The sequence below is a fragment of the Canis aureus genome, chromosome 7 (assembly GCF_053574225.1).
Source record: "Canis aureus isolate CA01 chromosome 7, VMU_Caureus_v.1.0, whole genome shotgun sequence".
In the NCBI taxonomy this organism is placed as follows: domain Eukaryota; kingdom Metazoa; phylum Chordata; class Mammalia; order Carnivora; family Canidae; genus Canis; species Canis aureus.
The window spans coordinates 70186340-70210000 of NC_135617.1; the positions used below are offsets into that span (position 1 = coordinate 70186340).

Below are 23661 nucleotides of genomic sequence, written 5' to 3' on the forward strand. Positions count from 1 at the left end.
GGGTCCACTTCTGGATTCTCTATTCTGTTCCATTGATCTATGTGTCTGTTTTTGTGCCAGTAAGGTGTGAAATTCTTCAACAAAATATTAGCAAACTGAATCCAATAATACATTAAAAGAATAGTTCACCATGACCAAGTGGGATTTATTTCTGGGTTCCAAGTGTGGTTCAATATTCTCAAATCAATCAATGTGATACATGACATCAACAAGAGAAAGGATAAAAATCATATGACCATTTCAGTAGATGCAGAAAAAGCATTTGGCAAAGTACAACATCCATTCATGATAAAAATCCTCAACAAAATAGGGATAGAGGGAACATACCTCAACACAATAAAGGCCATATATGAAAAACCCACAGCTAACATCATACTCAATGGTAAAAAACAACAACAACAACAAACAACAACAAAACCTGAGAGCTTTACTCCTAAGATTGGGAACAAGGATATCCAATTTCACCACTTTTATTCAATATGGTACTGGATCAGCCATAAAAAAGAATGAAATCTTGTCTTTTGCAACAACATGGATGGATCTAGATGTTATAATGCTAAGTAAAGTCAGTCAGAGAAAGACAAATACCATATGATTTCACTCATATATGGAATTTAAGAAACAAAACAAATAAAGGAGAAAAAAGAGAGAGAAACCAAGACACAGACTCTTAACTATAGAGTACAAACTACAAACTACTGGTGACCAGAGGGGAGGTGGGTGAGGGGATGGGTAAAATAGGTGATGTGGATTAAGGAGTGCACTTGTCATGATGAGCACTGGGTGATACATAGGAGTGTTGAATCATTATATTGTACACCCGAAACTAATATAACACTGTATGTTAACTATACAGAATTAAAAAAGAAACATAAAAAGAAAAGAAAAAGTTTATGAATCTGGCCACATTAAAATTAGAAACTTTTGTCAAACTATATTTTTAAGAAAGAAAACCCAAAAGCCACAGACTAGATTTATTTGCATCACACGTATTTTACATAGGATTATATCCAGAATATTTAACAATTATCCAAGAGAAAAATAGTTAAAAGACGTGAATAGGCATTTCACATCAGAGGAAAGATGACCAATAAATATACTAAAATATGCATATTTACCATAGTTATCAAAGAATGGTGAATTAAACTGCTTTTGAAATCACATTTAAAAACCACTAGGTAGGGATCCCTGGGTGGCGCAGTGGTTTGGCGCCTGCCTTTGGCCCAGGGCGCGATCCTGGAGACCCGGGGTCGAATCCCACATCGGGCTCCCGGTGCATGGAGCCTGCTTCTCCCTCTGCCTGTGTCTCTGCCTCTCTCTCTCTCTCTCTGTGACTAACATAAATAAATAAAAATTAAAAAAAAAACCCCACTAGGTAGACAACATAAAAATACCTAACATTATCTAGTTTACTTAGGCAGGGACTCAGGGTGCCAAAGTGAGAGAAGTTTACTTGGCTTTCTGCCAAAGCTGGAAAGATGGTGCTTGGTCCAAGGACTGAAAAAAAAAAAAGAGCACAAGAACAAGCAGGGCACCACATTTGAAAGCAAAGAGTAACAACAATGCTTCAAGGATTGAAATGAAATAACCAAATGATCAAGATTAAGTGACCCAGAGGCAGAGACTTTGAACTTAGAAATAGGTCTGGTTCGCCCATTGGATTTCCAGCACAATTTGCTTGGAACTCCGACCAGTGATGAAGGAGACTGTGTCTCTCCTGGAATTGGCATGAGTTAGAATCAGAGGAAATGAAATAAGGCACCGCCAAGGAGGGGGCGATACAGGATGCGGTGCAAGGGGTCATGAACCAGGGTCTAGTAGAACACACTCAAGATTAAACTGCTGCTCAGTACAGGAAGATTTTAGATCCCAAGGGAAATAAGTCTGTGGGGTCATAGTGGTCCCCAGCCATAATGAGCTGGATCTGGCCACAAATTTCAAGTGTCCCTGCAAGAGGATACAGGTGGTTGTGAGAACCCAAATCTGGCCTCAGCATATCACAGGTGAGAATATCCAGGTCTTACACCTATTGGCCAGGTCAGAACTGAGGATGTGCTAGAATAAAAGAAATGGGCAAACCAACTGGTCATTGATGCAGTCTGGTCAAACATGTTGATAGGGTAAGGATACTGGAGCCCACTTCTGGTTACTCCTTTTTCAGAATACACTTGCCTCATTTTATCCAGGGAGACTGAAGGAGAGGAATGTGTGCAGATCCAACGTATATTACTATAATTTTACTTCACTTAAGGGAAAAGAGTACGTGTTTTTATTATCAGTGTGTCTCCTCTCCAAATTCTATTGTTCCAACCATAGTGGACCCCAATTGTTCAATTGTTCTGTATAAATGGATGCAGGCCAGTTTACAGAAAAGTGGGTTATAGGAGACCGTAAGTAGAAAAACATTGCTCAAAAGAGCATGATATGTATCATCTGGCATTTCTGAAGAAATTAAACCTTAGACTGAGCTAGTTAATAAGCACTTGTAGCTACAAATGGCTACAGCATTTGATTCTCAGCTTAATGAACATTTCTTTTTGCCCTTAATGAACATTTCTTTTGGGTTAGACTGATATTGATTCTCTACTACCACCTAGTGGAAATTCCTTCCTTACAAAAAAGTCCTATTTCTTATTGTTTAAAAAAATTCCATAGAAAATATCAGAACTCTTTCTTGTTATAAAATGCTCAAACCATATAGAATGGTATAAGACAGGTATAATGGTAGGAGAAATTCTATGATATCAAATGAGGATTGTTTTGTTTTTCTACTTTCAGAGACAGATAAGGCATTTCCCCTTTATACCTTGGGTGACCACAGCAGAACAATTATGATCAAAAGAATAAGCTCTTGATTTTAAAATTTATTTTTGAAAACCATGGTAGAGACAGGATGAAAGACAGGCTTTGATTAGTAAATGTCTTAAGCCAGTGCTTATGCCATAAATCACAGATTTGTGAAGGACTCTTGAGCCAGTTTTCCTGACTTGGAGCTGACACAAAATCTGTGGGCTAAGGAGAGGGTGCCAGTCTGGGGGCCTCATACCCTATAATCCTTTAAAACTGTGTTACAGATGGTCAGTGGTCGCCAACACTCAGATAATCTGGGAATACAAGGGCAGGCCCAGAGGGGGTGTATAGTTTCTGTTATTATTATTATTATTATTATTATTATTATTATTATTATTTTGTATATATATTTTTTGAGTATTTTTTTAAAAGATTTTATTTATTCATGAGACACACACACACACACACACACACACACACACAGAGGCAGAGGCACAGGCAGAGGGAGAAGCAGGCTCCACCAGGGAGCCCAACGTGGGACTCCATCCGGGGTCTCCAGGATCACACCCTGGGCCGAAGGTGGCGCTAAACTGCTGAGCCACCGGGGCTGCCCTATTTTGTATATTTTTTATTGGAGTTCAATTTGCCAACAAATAGCATAACACCCAGCGCTCATCCCGTCAAGTAGTTTCTGTTATTATGAATAGAAGAGAATAAAAATATTTCTAATTAATTCAATTTCTAAACTATCTTTTTTTTTTTTTTTTTAAACTATCTTTATTTAATACTCAATAGACTGGGCTGTCATCCGTGCTGGCAACAAAAAGAATAAGGAGTTTTGAGTGACAGGGTGCTAGAGACCCACGCACCACAATCAAGAGTCACAGTTAATTACTCTTGAGCCATGGGTAGAGAGAAGTTGACTTGTACTGCTGTGAAGCTAAGAAGTCGGCCTAGTGCCTTACTTTGGTTTCTTTCTTTTAAAGATTTTATTTATTTGAGAGAGAGAGAACAGCAGAGGGAGAGGGAGCAGGGAGCCCCAACTGGGGCTCGATCCCAGGACCCTGAGATCATGACCTTGAGATCCTGACCTGAGCTGAGTGTAGACAGCTTTACTGACTGAGCCACCCAGGCCCTCTTTTTGTTTTTCATTTTTATTTTTTTATTTTTTGGTGGGCAGCAAAGCAAAGTTTATTGAATTGTAGTACAAAGCTCTCAAAGAGGGACGAGACCTGAGAGGGTTACCCCTTATTTCGGTTTGTACCAGAGGCAGTTCTTGAGACAAGGACATGAATGAAAGCAGTTTATTTTGGAGGTGGGGAAATTTCAACAGCAGATTTTGGGGGAGTTAGACAAGGAAGGGAGGACAGCCAATGAGGTGTGAATGACTGGAGCTGAATCCTGTAGGGGAACTCTGGGAAATGATGTGAACTGCATGCTTCAGAGTCATCCCAACTGGGGAACGGGGGAGCTAACTTCCACTAGACACTGAAAACTGCTTCCTGGTGTATGAATTCCCTGTCCCTTTTAGTTTGCTGTGAGTGGGGCAGTGACCTCCAGAGCTTTGGAGAAAGCCTTCAGGAAAGAGATGCAAGTGCTAGCAGTAGGAGCCCAGCCAGTGTGCAGTGCAGGGGTAGGGCCTAAGAAATTCGGGCAGGTGTTGGTAGCAACAGCAACTCCTGTTCTGCTTCTAGTTGGAAAATCCTCGTAGGGGCCGATGGTCTCTAACATCCGTATTCTTTGCCATCAGAATTCAAGGGTTTCCTATTTTCATTTTCCTTCAATTGTGCCCAAACCTCAGTACAATCAAATTATATGTTACAGTCTTCCCTTAGAAATTTCTTCCTTAAGGGACACCTGGGTGGCTCAGTGGTTGAGCATCTGCCTTTGGCTCAGGTCATGATCCCGGGGTCCTGGGATTGAGTCCCACATCTGGCTCCCTGTGTGGAGCTTGCTTCTCCCTCCACCTGTCTGCCTCTCTCTCTCTCTCTCTCTCTGTGTCTCTCATGAATAAATAAATAAAATCCTAAAAAAAAAAAATTCCTTCCTTAATAAGGATTAGGCCTAGGGCCAAATACAGGACCTAATTTCCTTGGGCTGACATAACAAAGTAACATAGACTGTAAGGCTTACACAACAGAAATTTATTTTCTCACAGTTGTGAAAGCTGGAAGTCTGGTATCAAAGTGTCAGTGGGGTCAATCTCTTCTGAAACCTCTCTCCTTGGCTTGGAGATGGCCGTCTTCTCTCTGTGTCTTCACATGACCTTCCCTCTGTATGCCTGTGTCTTAATCTCTTCTCCTTATAAAAGGACACCAGTCATATTAGATCACATCCTACCCTCTTGATAGAACCCTGACTCTGCACTAGGCATTTTTTGACTCCCTCCCACCACCGCTGGGGCCTGGAAGAAGTGATGGGGGTAGATGTCTGATGAGGTGTAGAAGTCTACTCTCCATCAACACTGAGGGTTGGAGGCTGGGGAACTATTTCCACCAGGAAGGGATGAACATTCAGGTTCCCTACCCATTTTCACTGATATCATCCTGGAGTGTGTGTGTTGTGTTGTAGGATTGGAAGTTAAAGCTTCTCAATTGGCCTTTGCTGGTGCAGGTGGAGTCCGATTTTTTGTGGGGTTTGGCTGGAGTAGAGCAATTGTCTAAAATTTTCTGCCTTGCTAGGCTGCCCCCACCCCCCACCCCCCAACCATGGCTGTTCCTGTTCGCTGTTTTCCCTGTGGTTTCTGGGTTGCTGGCTTTTTGGACTTTGAGTCTGAGATACTTAAGGCAAAGGGGAATCTTGGGGACCTCACCATCTCGTGATACCTTGGGTCCTGAAGTAGCTAGTCAGTCTGCTTTTTCTCCACCTTTCAGAGTCTCCTTATACTTGTTTTGTAATAATGTCCATGGTGTGGACATTAGTTGTAGTTAGTGAGAGGAACAGGAAAAAACACATCTACTCTATCTCTTGGAAGCAGAATTCTCCCCATGTGTTTTGAAGTTGACAAGGACATCATCATTATTAAGTTTAAATATATGTAAGTTTATGGTCAATATCAGTGCTTAAAAAATAATAAAACTGTTATGTCATTTAAAAATGTGTCCAAGATTTTATACCTGGCATCTGTTTCTTAAATATAAACATTCAGACATTTTGCATTGTTTTTCAAATTTTCTCCAATTTCACTCTCAAATTACCTAAATTTTATCCTAAATTTACACATGCAAAACATTTTGATTGATTGCCATATTTTACCTGTCTGCAAAAACAAAATCTATAGGGATGCGTGGCTGGCTCAGTCAGTACAACATGTGACTCTTGATCTCTGGGTTGTAGATTTGAACCCCTGCTTGGGTGCAGAGATCATTTGGAAATAAAATCTTAAAAAAAAAACAAAAAAAAACAAAAAAAAAACAAAGTCTATCAATATAAAGTTTCTATTACCATACATTTCTAAGAGTTAAAATATTTCTTTTGGGCTCTTTCCGCCATGTCTCTGTGCCACCATAGGGTGCACATGAATGTCCTGGCAGATACTCTCAAGAGCATTAACAATGCTGAAGAGTGGTGAATGCCAGGTTCTTATCAGGCCACGCTTCAAAGTCATGATGCAGTTTCTCACCATGATGATAAAGTATGGTTACACTGGCGAATTTGAAATGATCAATGATCACAGAGCTGGGACAATTTTGTGAGCCTCACAGGCAGGTTAAACACATGTGGACTGATTTGCCCCAGATTTGGTGTACAACTGAAAGATCTAGAAAAAATGCAGAATAACCTGCTCCTGTCCCTCAATAGTTTCACACAGGAGGGAAAATCCAGGGATTCTTTTTATAGAGATGTAATACATACGTGCAAATAAAATGCTCCTCAATGAAAAAAAAAAGTGTTTGTTTTGTTTGACTTATTGCAATTTGGTATAGTACACCAAGATGAAAAGAGTATAAATTTTTTATTTATTTATTTATTTATTTACTTATTATTTGAAAAGAGTAAAAATTTATTAGACATTTTAATCAGTAATTATCAACCAGGAAAACGTAAAGTTATCTTGACAATGAATCTCTTAGTGAGATAGATGAGGCTTTTCCCAACTAGTTTAATGTATCAGTGGATAAATAATACTTATTTCTAGAATGAGACAAAAATGCAACATTGGTTTTATTTTGATTTTTCCTTTAAGCACTTGGAAACTGTGCAGATAGATAAGGAGGTGGTAATGGGTGGAATTTTGTCATAGCAATTTTGCTTAATTTTGAATTTCTGCAGAACTTTATTTTCTAAATCAAATAGTGATGTATCATCAAAAATTATTTTAAATATTGTAACAGCTTACAACTTGGTTAGGTCCTCTTTCTATTTTGTTGGTTGGAAGCAAATTATAACTTACCAGACTTACAAATTTGTGGGGATAGATGGTGGTAGAAATGGGTGAGTTGTTGTATTTTGTTTTTTAGTTTATTTATTTTTTTAAAGCTTTTATTTATTTATTCATGAGAGACACACACAGAGAGAGAGGCAGAGACACAGGCAGAGAGAGAAGCAGGCTCCCTCCGGGGAGCCTGATGTGGGACTCGATTCCGGGTCTCCAGGATCACGCCCTGGGCGGAAGGCAGGTGCCAAACCGCTGAGCCACCCAGGGATCCCCTGTTTTTTAGTTTTAATAAACTAAATTTTAAAAACTGAAAAGGGAAAAGGTATATTTGTGCTATGCTCGATATCATGACCTCTTTGGTTGTCGCTAAAGCTCACAAACTTCACAACTGAAACTTTTGATATCATTTTATGGTTTTTATCAATGTTATTAAGGTGTAATTTACATGAAACAAATATTTTTTGTTGCCTCTCAGATTCCCTCTTGCCCTTTTGTAATCTCCTTCTACCCCTTTGGACGCCCCACTGCAGACAGCTATTAATTTGATTTTAATCACTGTTAATTGGTTTTGGGAGAAAAAATGGAGATTTGTTCCTTATTCTTTGACTCATTTGTTGTCTCAGTTTATGGGAAGAAAACCTAAAGGTAAACAAATGCAGCTAATCCAAATTGTCAGAAGACAGCCTCTATTTTTTTAAATGACTGGCTCTTGTGAACTTTAGACAATTGTCAAAATCATTTGACTTAGGTACTCCACTTTCTTTGTGAAATCTAAAAATTTTGCTTCTTTGAAAAATTTGTAAGATCAATAGCAATTATATTGCTTTATAATTTCAACTTAAATGAATTTTATGTCTTCGGATTAATTTAAGTTAATGAATAAGTGACTTTGGATTACCCACAAAATTCTGAAAAGAATTCATTCCAGAAGAGGGGAGGCAAATCTAAGAGACTGTGAACTCTAGGGAACAAACTGAGGGCTGCTGGAGGGTAGGTGGGTGGAGGATGGGGTAACCGGGTGATGGGCATCAAGGAGGGCATGTGATAAAATGAGCACTGGTACTACATGCAACTGATGACCACTAAATTCTACCCCTGAAACTAATAATGCACTATATGTTAATTAATTTGAATTTATATTACCCCCCCTCCCCCAAAAAGAGGTACTTCATAGAGACAAAGAGAAAGCACTGGGTCATTAAGCAGCTTTTATATATACACTGTTATCTGTGTTCATTGTTGCACAACTGAAATCAAGGTGGTAAATTCAATGTGGCATACATATTAGTGTATTGTATTAATAAAATTAGTTACATCTTAAAGTTAAATAGTACTGTCATCTAACTATATACATATTTTTGTATGGTTGCATACATAATGATAGATTAAAATTAACAACCAAAAAAGTAGAAAACTTGTAGTTCAAACTTGGTCTTGGAATATTTATTATACTCTTTTTTTTTTAAAAAGATTTTATTTATTTATTCATGAGAGACAGAGAGAGAGAGGCAGAGACATAGATGGAGGGAGAAGCAGGCTCCATGCAGGAAGCCCGACGTCGGACTCGTTCCCGGGTTCCCAGGATCACGCCCTGGGCTGACGGCAGCACTAAACTGCTGAGCCACCCAGGCTGCCCATAGAATATTCATTATACTCTTAAAAAGAGGTAGAAAAAGTTTCTTTTTACCTCTATTATAATCTGCCTAGCTAGCGAAGATTTATTTTAGAATACTCTCACTCAGTAACCTGATACCTTTGAGTGCTTTGTGTTGAGTGTAATTTTCTCAAATTATTTTTAAAACAAGTAAAATTCCTTTGCTTATAATTTTCATGTTACCATCTTTATATTTATTTTAAAATGTTTTATTGTCACTCTGGTTATTGGGAAAGCAAAAGCTAAAACGATTGCTCACTCTCAGATAGTTGTGCATTTGACTAAGTAATCAGTTTGGACCAGAATTTTGTTGTTGTTGTTGTTGCTTTCCTGAAACCCAGATCCTGGATTCAGGATATTACAACTGTTGATGATACCTTTTGACTCTAAAAAAAAAAAAAAAAAAAGCTTTTTTCCACTAGGTAGTCATTACCCACTTGACCACAAGGTGGCACCAAAGACTTATTATTTTATCATAAAATGTAGGAGGAATGGAAGCAATTAGGTGCATTTAGCATGCTCTATATATTTTAAATTAATTCTGTATTATCAAAAGAGCTGCACTGTCTATCAAACCCATGATGTAGAAAAAGCTGACAAATAAAGAATAGAAGTTCAACCTTCCTTGATTAATTCTGTTCAGGTAAAAAAAATAACATTTTTTAAATACAGATTTTCTTTCTTTCGAGAGAAAGGAGAGGAAGGTGCAGAGGGAAAGGGAGAGAGAGAATCTCAAGCAGATTGCACTGAGTACACAAAGCCCAACACAGGGCTTGATCTCAGAACCTGAGATCATGACATGAGTGGAAATCAAGAGTTGGCCTTTCAATGAACTGAGTCACCCAGGCACTTCTTCACCAGAGAATTTTAGAAGAATAATGAATTCTGTAAGGTTGTGGGATACAAAATTAATATACAGGAACTGGTTGAATTTCTAAATAGTAGTAACAAACTATCAGAAAGAAATTAGGAAAGGGATCCCTGGGTGGCGCAGAGGTTTGGCGCCTGCCTTTGGCCCAGGGCGCGATCCTGGAGACCCAGGATCGAATCCCACGTCAGGCTCCCGGTGCATGGAGCCTGCTTCTCCCTCTGCCTATGTCTCTGCCTATGTCTCTGCCTCTCTCTCGCTCTCTCTCTCTCTCTGTATGACTATCATAAATAAAAAAAAATAAAAAATAAAAGAAATTAGGAAAATAATCTCATTTGCAATTGCATCAAAAAGAATACAATACATAAGAATAAATTAAACCAAGAAGGTGAAAGACCTGTGGTCTGAAAATTATAAGACATTGATGAAAGTTACTGGAGATGATACAGATAAATAGAAATATATGCTGTGTTCGTGGATTAGAAGAATTAATATTGTTAAAATGTCTATACTACCCAAAGCTATATACAGAGTCAGTGCAATCTCCACCAAAACACCAATGGCATTTTTCACAGAATTAGAATAAATAATCCTACAATTTGTATGAAACTACAAAAGACCCCCCAAAGCCAAAGAATTTTAAGAAAGAAGAACAAAGCAGGAAGTATCACAATCTCTGATTTCAAACTATAGTACGATAATTATACATAATAATCAAAACAGTATGGTACTGGCACAAAAACACTCATAGGTCAGTGGAACAGAATAAAAAACTAAGAAATGAACCCTTGCTTATTTGGTCAATTAATCTCTGAGAAAGGAAAAGAGAATATACAATGGGGGAAAGACAGTTTCTTTAACAAATGGTGTTGGAATGGAATACTACTTGGCAAACAAAAAGAGTGAAATCTTGCCATTTGCACCAATGTGGATGGAACTAGAGAGTATGATGCTAAGAAAAATAAGTCAATCAGAGAAAGACAAATATCATAGATTTCACTCATATGTGGAATTTAAGAAACAAAACAGATAAACAGGGGAAGGGAAGGAACAATAAAATAAGATAAAAACAGAGAGGGAGACAAACCATAAGAGATTTTTAAATATAGAGATCATGGGCAGCCCGGGTGGCTCAACAGTTTAGCGCCACCTTCAGCCCAGGGCATGATCCTGGAGACCCGGGATCAAGTCCAACATTAGGCTCCCTGCATGGAGCCTGCTTCTCCCTCTGCCTGTGTCTCTGCCTCTCTCTCTCTCTCTGTGTCTCTCATGAATGAATAAATAAAACCTTTTAAAAAATAAATAAATATAGAGAACAAAATGAGGGTTGCTAGAGGGGAGGTGAATAGGGGGATGGGCTAGATGGGTGATGGGTGTTAAGGAGGGCATTTGTTGGGATGAGCACTGGGTGTTACATGTAAGTGCTGAATCACTAAATTCTACTCCTAAAACCAATACTACTTAATATGTTAACTAACTTGAATTTATTTATTTATTTATTTTAAAAAAGATTTTATTTATTTATTAATGAGAGAGAGAGAGAGATTGAGAGAGAGAGAGAGCAACAGCAGAGGCATAGGCAGAGGGAGAAGCAGGTTCCACGCAGGGAGCCGGACACAGGACTTGATCCCGGGTCTCCAGGATCACGCCCTGGGCTGAAGGCAGCACTAAGCCGCTGAGCCACCCGGGCTGCCCCTAATTTGAATTTAAATAAATAAAAAAAAAAACCTCTCATGGTGTTGACAAAACTGGACAGCTACATACAAAAGAAGGAAACTGAAACACTTCCCTACACCATTTAAAAAAATAAACTCAAAATGCATTAAAGACCTAAATGTAAGACCTGAAACCAGAAAAATCCTAAAAGAAAATAGACAGTTGACTTTTAGAAATTAATCTTCATTATATATATAGCCTATGAAAGCAATATAAGTGTCCATCAATTGATGAACTGATCAAGATGTGGTTATACACACACACACAGACACACACACACACACACACACAGAAACATTATTCAGCCGTAAAAAAAGAATAAAATCTTACCATGTGTGAAAACAAAGATAAACCTAGATGGTATTATGCTAAGTGAAGTTAGTCAGAGAAAGACAAATACCATATAATCTCACTTAAATGTGGAATCTGTGAAAGAAAAGAAATGAACAAACAAACAAAACAGAAAGAGATTCATTAACACAGAGAGCAAATTGGTAGTTACCAGAGAGGAAGAGAGTAGAGGGATGGGTGAAAAGATGAAAGAGATTAAAAAGTACAGATTTCCAGTTATAAAATAAATAAATCACAGGGATGTAAAGTACAACACAGAGAATATAGGCCATATCATAATAATTACATATGGTGACAGATGGTACATAGGACTTACAATGTCAAATTACTATGTTGCACATCTGCAACTAACATAACATTGTATGTCAACTATACTTCAATAAAAATAATAAGACCTTTGCTTTGGGGGCGCTTGGGTGAGTCAGTTGGTTGGGTGTCTAGGCCTTTGGCTTAGGTCATGTTCCTGGGATTCTAGTATCCAGCCCTGCCTTGGGCTCCCTGCTCAGTGCGGAGTCTGCTTCTCCTTCTCCCTCTGCTCCTAGCCCTCGCCCATGCACTTTCTCTGTCTCTTTCTCAAATAAAAAAAAAAAAAAAAAAAAAAGACTCTTGCTTTGCCAAACATGTAACAAGGAGCTCTTTATGTCTCAGTCCTAAACTGGCTAAATAAAAGAGACTAATCCCATTAATGATATTGAATTGAAACATTTCTGAAAAATTGAGGCGCCTAGGTGGCTTAGTCCGGCATCGGCCTGCAGCTCAGGTTGTGATCTCAGGGTCCTGGGATCTAGCCCCATGTCTGGCTCCCTGCTAGTGGGGAGCCTGCTTCTCCCTCTCCCTCTGCCTGCTGCTCCCCCTGCTAGTGCTCTTTCTTTCTGTTGAATAAATAAATAAAATCTTTTAAAAATTTTTTCTGAAAAATCTTATTTGGTCAATTCTGTACCTTGGGGACAGGAATGGCGTAGGAAAAATTGTTCTAAAAATTAGAAATAAGGCAAAATTTTGCTTGCTTGATTACTTAATATCATATTTGGATACTTTCTCATAATCCTGCCTGATCAAAATCTGGGTGTCTTAACTTGAGTAAGAAGAACGCAGCCAGCCCTGTGCTATTAGAGATTAATCTGGAGAGAGTTGACAAGGTATGGAGGCTTTGCTTTTTCTCTGGTAAAGAAGATAAGGTCAAGGTTATGATTTTATTGCCCTGTTGTACATTAACCATTTTTAATCTCTAACAGCAAGTTTTCCTGACTAGGTATATCTTGGTTTTGCAATTGTTTTTGGTCTTTGAATCATGTCTCCTTTATTCTTACTGGCTCCTTCATTAATGAGTTTGATAAGACTTCAAAAAGTCTAAAATATACATGTCTCTCAGAATTAGGATTTTGGGGTGGAAATACTGAGACAATTGATTATAAACAGAACAAGACCACGCTGTTCCCCCCGCCACACACACAGTGTACATTTGGTAAACAACATCACTGCTGCTGCCTCACTACTTCTAAATGTTGCTCTTTGTTCTATGGTTAGGAATGGAACTTTACCACAACCAATTCTGAAGACACCTCCTCAACCACTTCTGTTCCAGGAACTTCTCCTTTTTCTTTTTAATCACTATTTCCCCAAAAGCCAGTTGCTTCTTCTGTCACCTTTGTTAGTGAAATGAATGTAGAGTGGATCTCCATTTCCTCCTGCTGCCCAGTTGTTGTTGTTGTTTTAAAGATTTTATTTATTTATTCATGAGAGGCACAGAGAGAGAGGCAGAGACGCAGGCAGAGGGAGGAGCAAGCTCCATGCAGGGAGCCCCATGTGGCACTCATCCCAGGACTCCAGGATCACGACCTGAGCAAAGGCAGATGCTCAACGGCTGAGCCATGCAGGTGTCCCTGCCCAGTTTTGAATGGAAGTCTCAGGTGGATGAACTTGACAGGTGCCCTAGCTTCAAAGAGGGCTAGGGAATTGACTTTTCTGATTTCTACTATGGGGAGGCAGGACTCATTAGGGAGGGAAAATTTTAGAATATTCTAAAGATTTCCAAATCCCATAGCCAGCCAGAAAACATAACCAGTATTCACACATGGAATGAGAGATGCTGTGTGGAGAGTCTGCTATGAATAAGTGCTTTGGTTCATGGGCTACATCAGTATTTTTTAAAGCCCACCTAACCTACTGACTCCCAAGAGATAATAAAATGATTGTTTTTGTTTTAAGCCATGAAGTTTAGGGGTGGTTTCTACACAGCAATAGATAACTGAAACATACATTGTATATTCTGCGTGTGTCTGCAATCTTCACTCAGTATTGTTTCTATTAGATTTTTCCATGTTATTGAATTATTAATTTTTTCACATGCATCACTTGTACAGTATTCCATTGTATGAATATACAACATTTTGTTTATCTGTTTATTGTTGAGGAATTATTTTTGTTAAACCGTTTGAAAATAATCTGTGGACATTATGACAAGGCACCCCTAAATAGCTTGGCACGTGTGTTTTTTTTGTTTTTGTTTTTGGCTTTTGGGCATGTGTGTTTTTTTGTTTTTTTGTTTTTAATTTTTTTTAAAATTTATTTATGATAGTCACACAGAGAGAGAGAGAGAGGCAGAGACACAGGCAGAGGGAGAAGCAGGATCCATGCACCGGGAGCCCGACGTGGGATTCGATCCCGGGTCTCCAGGATCGCGCCCTGGGCCAAAGGCAGGCGCCAAACCGCTGCGCCACCCAGGGATCCCTGGGCATGTGTGTTTTAAGAACAAGGACATTTCTCCCACATAACCATAATACCACCATCACCCCCAACACACTTAAAATTGATACAATGTTATCAAATACACAGTCCACATTCAAATTTCTCCTATAGTCCTAATAATGCCCCATAGTAAATGTTTGTATTGTAACCAATACAGTGGGTATGACAGGGTGATAGCTAATGCAATGGGTCTGCTTCTTCTAGCAAAGATATTCAGGGATTTGGTGATTCACAGTTGTCTGACTTCCCTGTGTCTGTTCATATGTCTCCATTTCATATCTCAGAGTCCAAATCCACTCCAACTAGTGGCCTTATCTTAGCATAAAATACCCTATGGGTTTATACAATTAATAGCTCTATGACCCTCATCTATACCTGTGCTAGGTTATAGAAGAAGCCGCTATAGTGGTTTTTAAAAATTTCTCATTCATTTTTTGAGTTTGGATGAAAAGCTTTTAATTTACTCTTTTTTTCTTTGTATGCTCTCTAGGGCAATCTAAAACAGTCAGCCTATAAAGGTAGGGACAAAAAGCCTCAAGGAAATCACCCAGCATTTGTCTGGTACCTCTCCTAATCTAAAACCTGGTTGCACGTTACTTGGGATGTGAGGTTAGTCCGACACTTCAGTGATGTTTCACTGCCCTAATGGGTTAGTTTGGAGTCCATTTCCTTCCTCAGGACTCCCGCCATATTTATCTTGAAGTTTCGCCTTGAGCCATGTGAATGCTGATTTTGTGTCAACTGAGTTAGGCTAAGGTACCCGGATATTTGGGTAGTAGTGTAGATATTGCTGTGAAGGTATTTTTAAAGATGAGAAATATTTAAATCAGTAGATTTTTGAGTAAAGCTGATTACCCTCCATAATATGGGTGGGGGACTTCCAATCTGTTGGAGGCCTTCAGAGGAAAAGACTGAGGCTCACTGAAAAAGAGGGAATTCTGTCTCCAGACTGCCATTGGACTTGGGCTGCAGTATCAACTCTCCCTTACATACCCAACCTTCCTTGCAGATTCTGAATTTACCAGTACTCACAATCACATGAGCCAATTCTTAAAATAAGTCTCTCTCCATATATACATACTATTGGTTCTATTTTTCTGGAGAACCCTATTACATTTCCTAGTGAAGGCACTTCCCAGAGAAATCCACTCTCTTGCATGTCCACAGAGTTTCGATAAAAATTGATGTAGTATGGATATACTTCATCTCTGAGTTTTTGAGAACGTATCGTCTGCATCATACATGCTTGTAGTACACATACAACTCTGTCATAAACATTGCTGGGTAAAACTGAATATTGTTGAACCAATTCCCAGTGCTTCTGAATAAGCTCAATGGGATTAAGACATTTTTCTTCTTACAATGTATGTCTGTAACCTGCAGAATTAAGAATTTGGTAAAGAGGACCAAAGATCATTCATATAGGCTCATTATATAAAAAAGAACATGTTTATTAGATTCCAAAAGATTTAGAATAAACAAGTAATGCATATTATTGGAGAGAGATGCTGTAAATGTAGGGAATAATCTCAGATTTTCTAATTTCTATCCTCCCTTTCTAAATCCTAATCTCCAAACTGAACACTTTAACTATATCTATTTAGTTGGATGGAAAAAATAGGGAACTATCTAATACCTGTCATGGAAATATAGAATAAATTGCTCTCAGAGATATGGTTTTCTTTGACTCATTAACTAAAAAATCATATTCCTCAGTTCATGGTGCATGGTCATCATTGGTCCATACAAAATCTTTTCTATGTTTGTTATTATTTATTCCTTTGTATGTACATTTCCCAAATTCCAGTTTCCTTTCCTTTCACTAAAGGCAACCCTTCTCATGTGCTTTGTATCTATCTTTTTGTTATGCGTATTCTTGAAAAATGTGTATGGCTTTGTGTGTATTTTTTTTTTTTAATTTTTATTTATTTATGATAGTTACAGAGAGAGAGAGAGGGAGGCAGAGACACAGGCAGAGGGAGAAGCAGGCTCCATGCACCGGAAGCCCGATGTGGGATTCGATCCCGGGTCTCCGGGATCACGCCCTGGGCCAAAGGCAGGCGCCAAACCGCTGCGCCACCCAGGGATCCCTTGTGTGTATTTTTTTATTCAAAGTGAGTTGCTTTGTGCTTAAAGCTCATTCTGTTAGGTTTTATTTTGCTCCTTAGTCCTCTAGTTCAAAGACCAATCCACGTTACTGTGTGCACTCATAGCATTTGTCCTATTGTCTCTCTGGGAGACACGAAGATCCTCTAGCTCTCTGCTATCACAAATGACTTATAAAGAACTCCCTCTTACAGGTCTCCTCAGGGAAACAGTTGCAAAGGGTAGATGTATTTCCAGGAGTGGAACTGTTGGGTCCTTATATGTTTTTCACTCGATTAAGTAGTGCAGAATTTTCTCCAGAATGGCTGCACCAGTTTGCATTTACACTAGCAGGGTAGGAGGCTTCCCTCCTCCCTATTTGTACATCAATATTCGGCATTAGCAAACTCCTATGTTTCCCAGTCTAATAGGTATAAAGTAATGTATAAATTTGTTTTATTGTTATTTTTATCGAGTTTGATTATCTCTTTAAACACTCATTAGCTTCCTTGTTTCTCCCTCTATAAAGTTCATGTTTATGTCTTTTGTGCATTTTTTTCCTAGGGTATTGATGCTTTTTTGTTACTTTTTGCATTTCATTGTATATTCTAGATATTATCCTTAATTGGTTTCAGATAATGTAAATATCCTCTGCCATTCTGCAATTTGTTTATTAGAGTTGTCTATGGTGTCTGTTAAAAAAGTCTTCACTTTTGATGTAATGAAATAATAAAATATTTGTCATGATGGTTTCAGAGGTTATATAAGGAAGTCCTTCCCTGTCTCTAGTCCCAAAGATAATTTTTATGTTTTATTCTGTTATGTTTAAAGCTACACATTTCCCTTTTGAGGCTTCAACTCACCTGCTATTGTATGTGGTAGTAGGTCAGGATCCACCTTTCTATTTTTTTTTTATGATTTTATTTATTTATTCATGAGAGACACACAGAGAGAGGGAGGCAGAGACACAGGCAGAGGGAGAAGTGGGCTCCATGCAGGGAGCCTGACGTGGGACTCGATCCCAGGTCTCCAGGATCACACCCTGGGCTGAAGGCCGTGCTAAATCGCTGAGCCACCCGGGCTGGCCTCTTTTGTTATCTTAATAGTTTGCTGCTTCTGTTACTATTTCTGAGCAGAGTATCATATGATCTGCAAATTTATCTGCTTCACTCACATCCCTTTCTTTCCTTATACACCAGTCTGAACTCTAGTGCTATATTTTACTAGTAATTATAGTGAGTGGTCTTGGGCATCTAAGATTTTTCCATTATGCAGACTGCTTGTTATATATTTTTTGGAATATAAACTTCACAATGATAAGAAAGTTTTATATGATTCTGGGTTCTAAGGAACAAGTTAAGACTGGTTTTTCAAAAATCATAAACGGATATTTAACTTTGTAAATTAAACTTTATAAATTATGCATTAAGAAAAGCAGATGATCTTTTCCTCTTTAGTCTATGATTATGGTGAATTATAGTAAAATATTTTACTATTTTGAAGTATTCTTGTATTCTAAGGATTTCTCATTTGATCTCAATATATTATTATTTTTTTCTAGTTTTTATTTATTTATTTATTTATTTATTTAAAAAAAAATTTTTTTTTTTATTTATTTATGATAGTTACAGAGAGAGAGAGAGGCAGAGACACAGGCAGAGGGAGAAGCAGGCTCCATGCACCGGGAGCCCGATGTGGGATTCGATCCCGGGTCTCCAGGATCGCGCCCTGGGCCAAAGGCAGGCGCCAAACCGCTGCGCCACCCAGGGATCCCTCTAGTTTTTATTTAAATTCCAGTTAGTTAACATACAGTATAATATTAGTTTCATGTATATAATAAATATAGAGATTCAACCCTCCCATGTAACACCCGGTGGTCATCACTAGTGCACACCTCAATCCCCATCACTTATTTAACCCATCCCCTCACCCACCTCTCCTCTAGTAACCATCAGTTTCTTTTCTATAGTGTGTATTATTATTTTTAATACAGTTGAACTCAGTTAATAGATAATTATTTATTTTTTCCATCTATGTTCAAAGTGAGATGGGCCTATTGTCTTCTTTCCTTGAATTTCCTATCTCAATTTGAAATCAAGATTATGCTAGCCTGATAAAATTAGCTACACAACTTTAATGTTTTTTCTATTTCCTGGGGAAAAAAACACATAAGATAAGAGTTGTATGTTCCTTGAATGTTTGGATGTTTGGTGTAACTCCCCCATGAAACCATGTGGGCATATAAAAAATTATTTTTATCAGATGCCATTATCAACATTTTTCATTTCTTCAATGTTTATTGCTGTACTTAAATTTTTACTTCTTATGTGAATTGCATTAGATTAAGTTTTTCTAGGAGTTTACCTATCTCATCAAAAAATTTAAAATTTATTATCATATACTTGTTCATTACATCTTGTATTATGTTTTGTATCTGTTATATCTGTACCTATACCCTTCCTTTTCATTCTGTATTTTGTTTCCTCATTTTTTTCTCTGCTTTATTCATGATCAGTCTTGTTCTAAATCTGAATATCTTACAATTTTTTTTTAAGTCACTAGTTTTTGGTTTTGTGAATTTTTACTACATAGTTTTTGTACTCTATTAAATTGCTTTCTAGTCTTATCTTTATTATTTCCTTCCTTCTTATTTCTTTAAGCTTGCTCAATTGCTCTTTTTCAAAATTTTGGAGAACTTTTAGGTCATTTACGAAGCTGGGGCACCTGGGTGGCTCAGTTGGTTAAGTATCTGCCTTCAGCTCAGGTCATGATCCCAGGGTCTTGGGATAGAGCCCCACATCAGGCTCCCTGCTCAGAGGGGAGTCCACATCTCCCTCTCCTTCTGTCTGCCACTTCTCCTGCTTGTGCTCTTTCTGACTCTGTCAAATAAATAAATAAATAAATAAATAAATAAATAAATAAAATCTTTAAAAAATCTTTTAAAAAAATGTTCTTCCTGAATACTGCTTTAACTGTATCTCACAAAATTTGATATGCAACATTTTTACCACCTAGTTCTAAATATGTTAATTTCCTTTATGACTGCCTTAGAAAACCATGTAATTTATCAATATTTTCTGTTTGCACACTGAATTTTAGGTATCGTTTTTTAAAATAAAACTCTTATTTTTTACAACATGACTACAAAATGTAGCTTTTTTTTTCAAAGATACTGGTACTTTGAAATCTATTGTAGTTTTCTTTATGGCATAATGCATATTCTGTTTTAGCAAATCAATCTGCTGTGTGATGTGAAAAATATACATCTATAGAGAGGAGTTGTTTTTGTTGGATGGCTTTTTAAAAATTTATTTATTTACTTGGTGGGGAGGGGCAGAGGCAGTGGGAGAAAGAGAATCCTTGACAGACTCCCGGCTGAGTACGGACCCTCCCATTCAAGGCTCAGTCACACAACCCTGAGTTCCTGACCTGAACTGAGATCAAGAGTCAGGTGCTTAACCAGCTAAGCCACCCAGCAACCATTGGCTTGTTTTCTTTTCAATGAATCCTTTTTTTTTTTTTTTAATTGAAGTATAGTTGACACACAATGTTACATTAGTTGCAGGTGTACAACATAGTGATACCACAAGTTTATATGCTATGTTATGCTGTGCTCACTGTAAGTATAGGTACCGTCTGTCACAACACCACTACAGTGTCATTGACTACATTCCCTATGCCGTGCTTTTAAAATGAATCTTTTGAACCTTGTACCTAGTTTCCTTTTCCTCTGTGCTTTCACTACCTTCTAACTCAGAGCCAACTGTTTTCCTACTCAGCTGTAGCTGGGTGATAAATATATGTCCTGTTAAACCGGCTCTCTGGGGAAAAAAAAACAAAACAATTCTGACATGTAATATTCCTGGTTTCTGTAGAATAAATACTTCCATCAAGGCCAACGTGAAGGTACCTGTGGTCAACAACTCTCTTTCAAAATTACCGAATATGGGATGCCTAGGTGGCTCAGCAGTTGAGTGCCTGCCTTCGGCCCAGGGTGTGATCCTGCGGTCCCAGGATTGAGTCGGGCTCCCTGCATGGAGCCTGCTGCTCCTTCTGCCTGTCTCTGCCTCTCTCTCCGTGTCTCTCATGAATAAATAAATAAAATCTTTAAAAAAAAAACCAAAATTACCAAATATTTTACAATTTGCTCTTGTTAGCCAGCTCCCATACTCCATTTTTAAAAAGATATTTATTTTGTGGGGAGTCTGGGTGGCTCAGTTGGTTGAGCGTCTGCCTTTGGTTCAAGTCATGATCCCAAGGTCCTGGGATGGAGCCCTGCATTGGGCTCCCTACTCAGCGGGGAGCTTGCTTCTCCCTCGCTCTGTGAGTGTTCTCTCTCTCAAATAAATAAATAAAATCTTTTTAATTTGTATTTTAGTTTGGCACCTTGGCTTTATTATTTCTTAGCTTTATTTTCAGTTTGCCCAGTTTCTTCTTCTCTTTTTATTTATTTATTTATTTATTTAATTTATGATAGTCACAGAGAGAGAGAGAGAGAGAGAGAGAGAGAGAGGCAGAGACACAGGCAGAGGGAGAAGCAGACTCCATGCACCGGGAGCCTGATGTGGGATTCGATCCCGGGTCTCCAGGATCGCGCCCTGGGCCAAAGGCAGGCGCCAAACCGCTGCGCCACCCAGGGATCCCCTTCTCTTTCTTTTTAAATTGTGCCTGTCTCTGGGAGCTGCTACAAGCACTCTTTGGAATAAGGGACAGAAGGATAAGACTCTGGTCAATAAATAAAAAGATAGATTCCTAATTTTAAAAGGCTTAAACCTTAGTTCAGCTCTCAAAGTCCACGCTGTGGTGTTTTGGGTGTGCCTCACGTTTGTGTAGCTCAGGGGTCACCGGTACTTGTGAGAGTTCCAACCTAGAGTTAAGGAATCCCCTTCATCAGTTCCCTCATGTGGGAAACCTCCTACGCTTTCCCACCTCCTGGGCCCCTTTTGTCTGCTTCCTCCATTCCTCTGGCCAGAACCAACTTTGGTGTTTCTCTTGGCAAGTTAGGGCACCGCAGCTTTGCACCCGAGGCCTGACTTCTCAGGGCAAAGCCGGGAGATGAAAGAGGGGGAAAAATGGAAAACCACCCCTGGGCAGTGTTGCTTGTCCAAGTTTGGCTCTCCTTATACCCCACCTGCTTTTGTCTACTTTCTGGAATCCTTCAGCGCCTGCTTTTTGTCTGCTTTCCAGAGTTCCTCTAGTTGTGATCCATGGGAGAGATTGGCTCTTTTTTTTTTTTTAAGATTTATTTATTTATTTATTTATTTATTTATTTATTTATTTATTTATGATAGACATAGAGAGAGAGAGAGGGCAGAGACACAGGAGGAGGGAGAAGCAGGCTCCATCCCGGGAGCCCAACGGGGGACTTGATCCCGGGACTCCAGGATCGTGCCCTGGGCCAAAGGCAGGCGCCAAACAGCTGAGCCACCCAGGGATCCCTGAAATCGGCTCTTAAACTATTATTTTAAACCTCAAAATAAATTAAATATCATTTAAATTTATTTGATTAGAAAGAACTAACCAATTTATTTGGCTAGAAAGAAGTCAAGTCTCTACAGTTTTCGATTTTCCCCCTCCAAACCAAACACACGCTCCCAAGGACATAGGTTTGTTTGCGGTACTTTTGAATTTATATGTTAAGCCTGAGATCCAGAAAGAAAAGTAGACAGAGGCTCCCTGGGGATCTCACTATGATTGCTGTTAAATATACGTCTTAACTGTTTACCTTTTAGGAAAATGGCATTGAATGTTCTAGCTGTAAACCACCTTAGAAGTTGCTCAATACCTTCATTTGACAGAAATGAGAGCTCACAGAAAGGAAATAATTTGTCCTCTCACTTGAGAAGTGCCTGGCAAAGATTGGGGGCCAGAATTTGGCCTGTTTAAAACAGTTACTCAGGCATCTGCTCGTAACTTCCTAAGTGTCAACTACTGTGCTGGGCTAATTATCGCAGATTTCAAGGGAGGACATGATACATGAAGCTTGAGGGAATGAAAGTTTTATGTAATGGGAGAGGAAGGGCATATGATAAAAAAACAAAAAACAAAAAACCCAACTAAATCCCAGTTTTCAGCTTTGAATTCACTGTGACTTTGGTCAAGGGACTTACTTTTTCTAAGCCTTCATCTGTCTGTAAATAGATGTAGTAGTATAAGCTATAAAGGTCTTTTGTTTGTTTCTAAGAGATAAAGCTTATAAGCATTAAGCTAATGCCTTAGTCAGTGTTTTGGCTATTGTTATCATCCTTTGAAATGTACAAATCCCTAAGTTTTAAGCATTTATCTTGTATTGATCTCTAATGTGAATGAAGGCATTGTGAAAGGATATCTAACATCTGGGAGGAAGAAGCCCCCACCTAAACTTCATCCCCCTGAGCACCCATTTTCCATTGACCATACCAGGTTCTGGTCTGAAAGAGTTTATTACAAAATAATGAAGGGAGGACGATTCACTCATCATAGAATTTTGGCAGTTCGTTACCCAAGATTACTTGATAGTCCACACCAGCAGCTGTAATAGTGACCAGGTGGATGACACCCCCACTGGAGCCATCCCGGTTCATGGCCAGAGCGATAGCTGTAGAGGGTTTCAGGGTAGAGAGGGGGAGAGAAAATAACTTAATTTCAGAAATCTTTACATTCCTCTCCCGCTCATATGCTTACTACCACTCTCAGACCTCAAAACCCATCTCTTTGGAACACACATCAAGTAATGTGCTAGTAAATCAACTTAAAAAAAACAACAACACAAAACCCTTTATGTGTTACATCTCCTGGTATCCAAACTCAAAACTCCTACCGTGATTGATTTCAAGTTATAAACAGCTAAATGAGCAGCTCAGGAACCACTGGATATTTAACAATTGGCTCTCATGAGCTGGCCCAAGTCAGCTCCAGCACACCACTGATTCTTATAGTAACCGTATATTTGAATTTGAATTTGAATTCTTATAGTAACCATATGTATTTCTGAATATACTCAGGACAGTCCTGGTTGATGCCTTTGGTTCTGAAGTCCCAATTAGTTTAGCATTGTCCTGCTCCTTTCACACTCAAAGTGTTCCAGTTTGG

The 23661-nt window shown here is 38.6% G+C and overlaps 1 protein-coding gene across 2 annotated transcripts in view; it reads right to left on the reverse strand.

Moving 5' to 3' along the window:
• Window positions 1–22993: 22993 nt before the first annotated feature.
• PSMB9 (proteasome 20S subunit beta 9) overlaps window positions 22994–23661 on the reverse strand; it is a 6680-nt gene continuing 6012 nt past the window's right edge. For both annotated transcript variants that reach the window (XM_077904533.1, XM_077904532.1), the window contains exon 6: window positions 22994–23167. In XM_077904533.1, coding sequence (XP_077760659.1) covers window positions 23040–23167 — 128 coding nt within the window. In that variant the 3' untranslated portion in view covers window positions 22994–23039. The remainder of the gene's footprint in view (window positions 23168–23661) is intronic.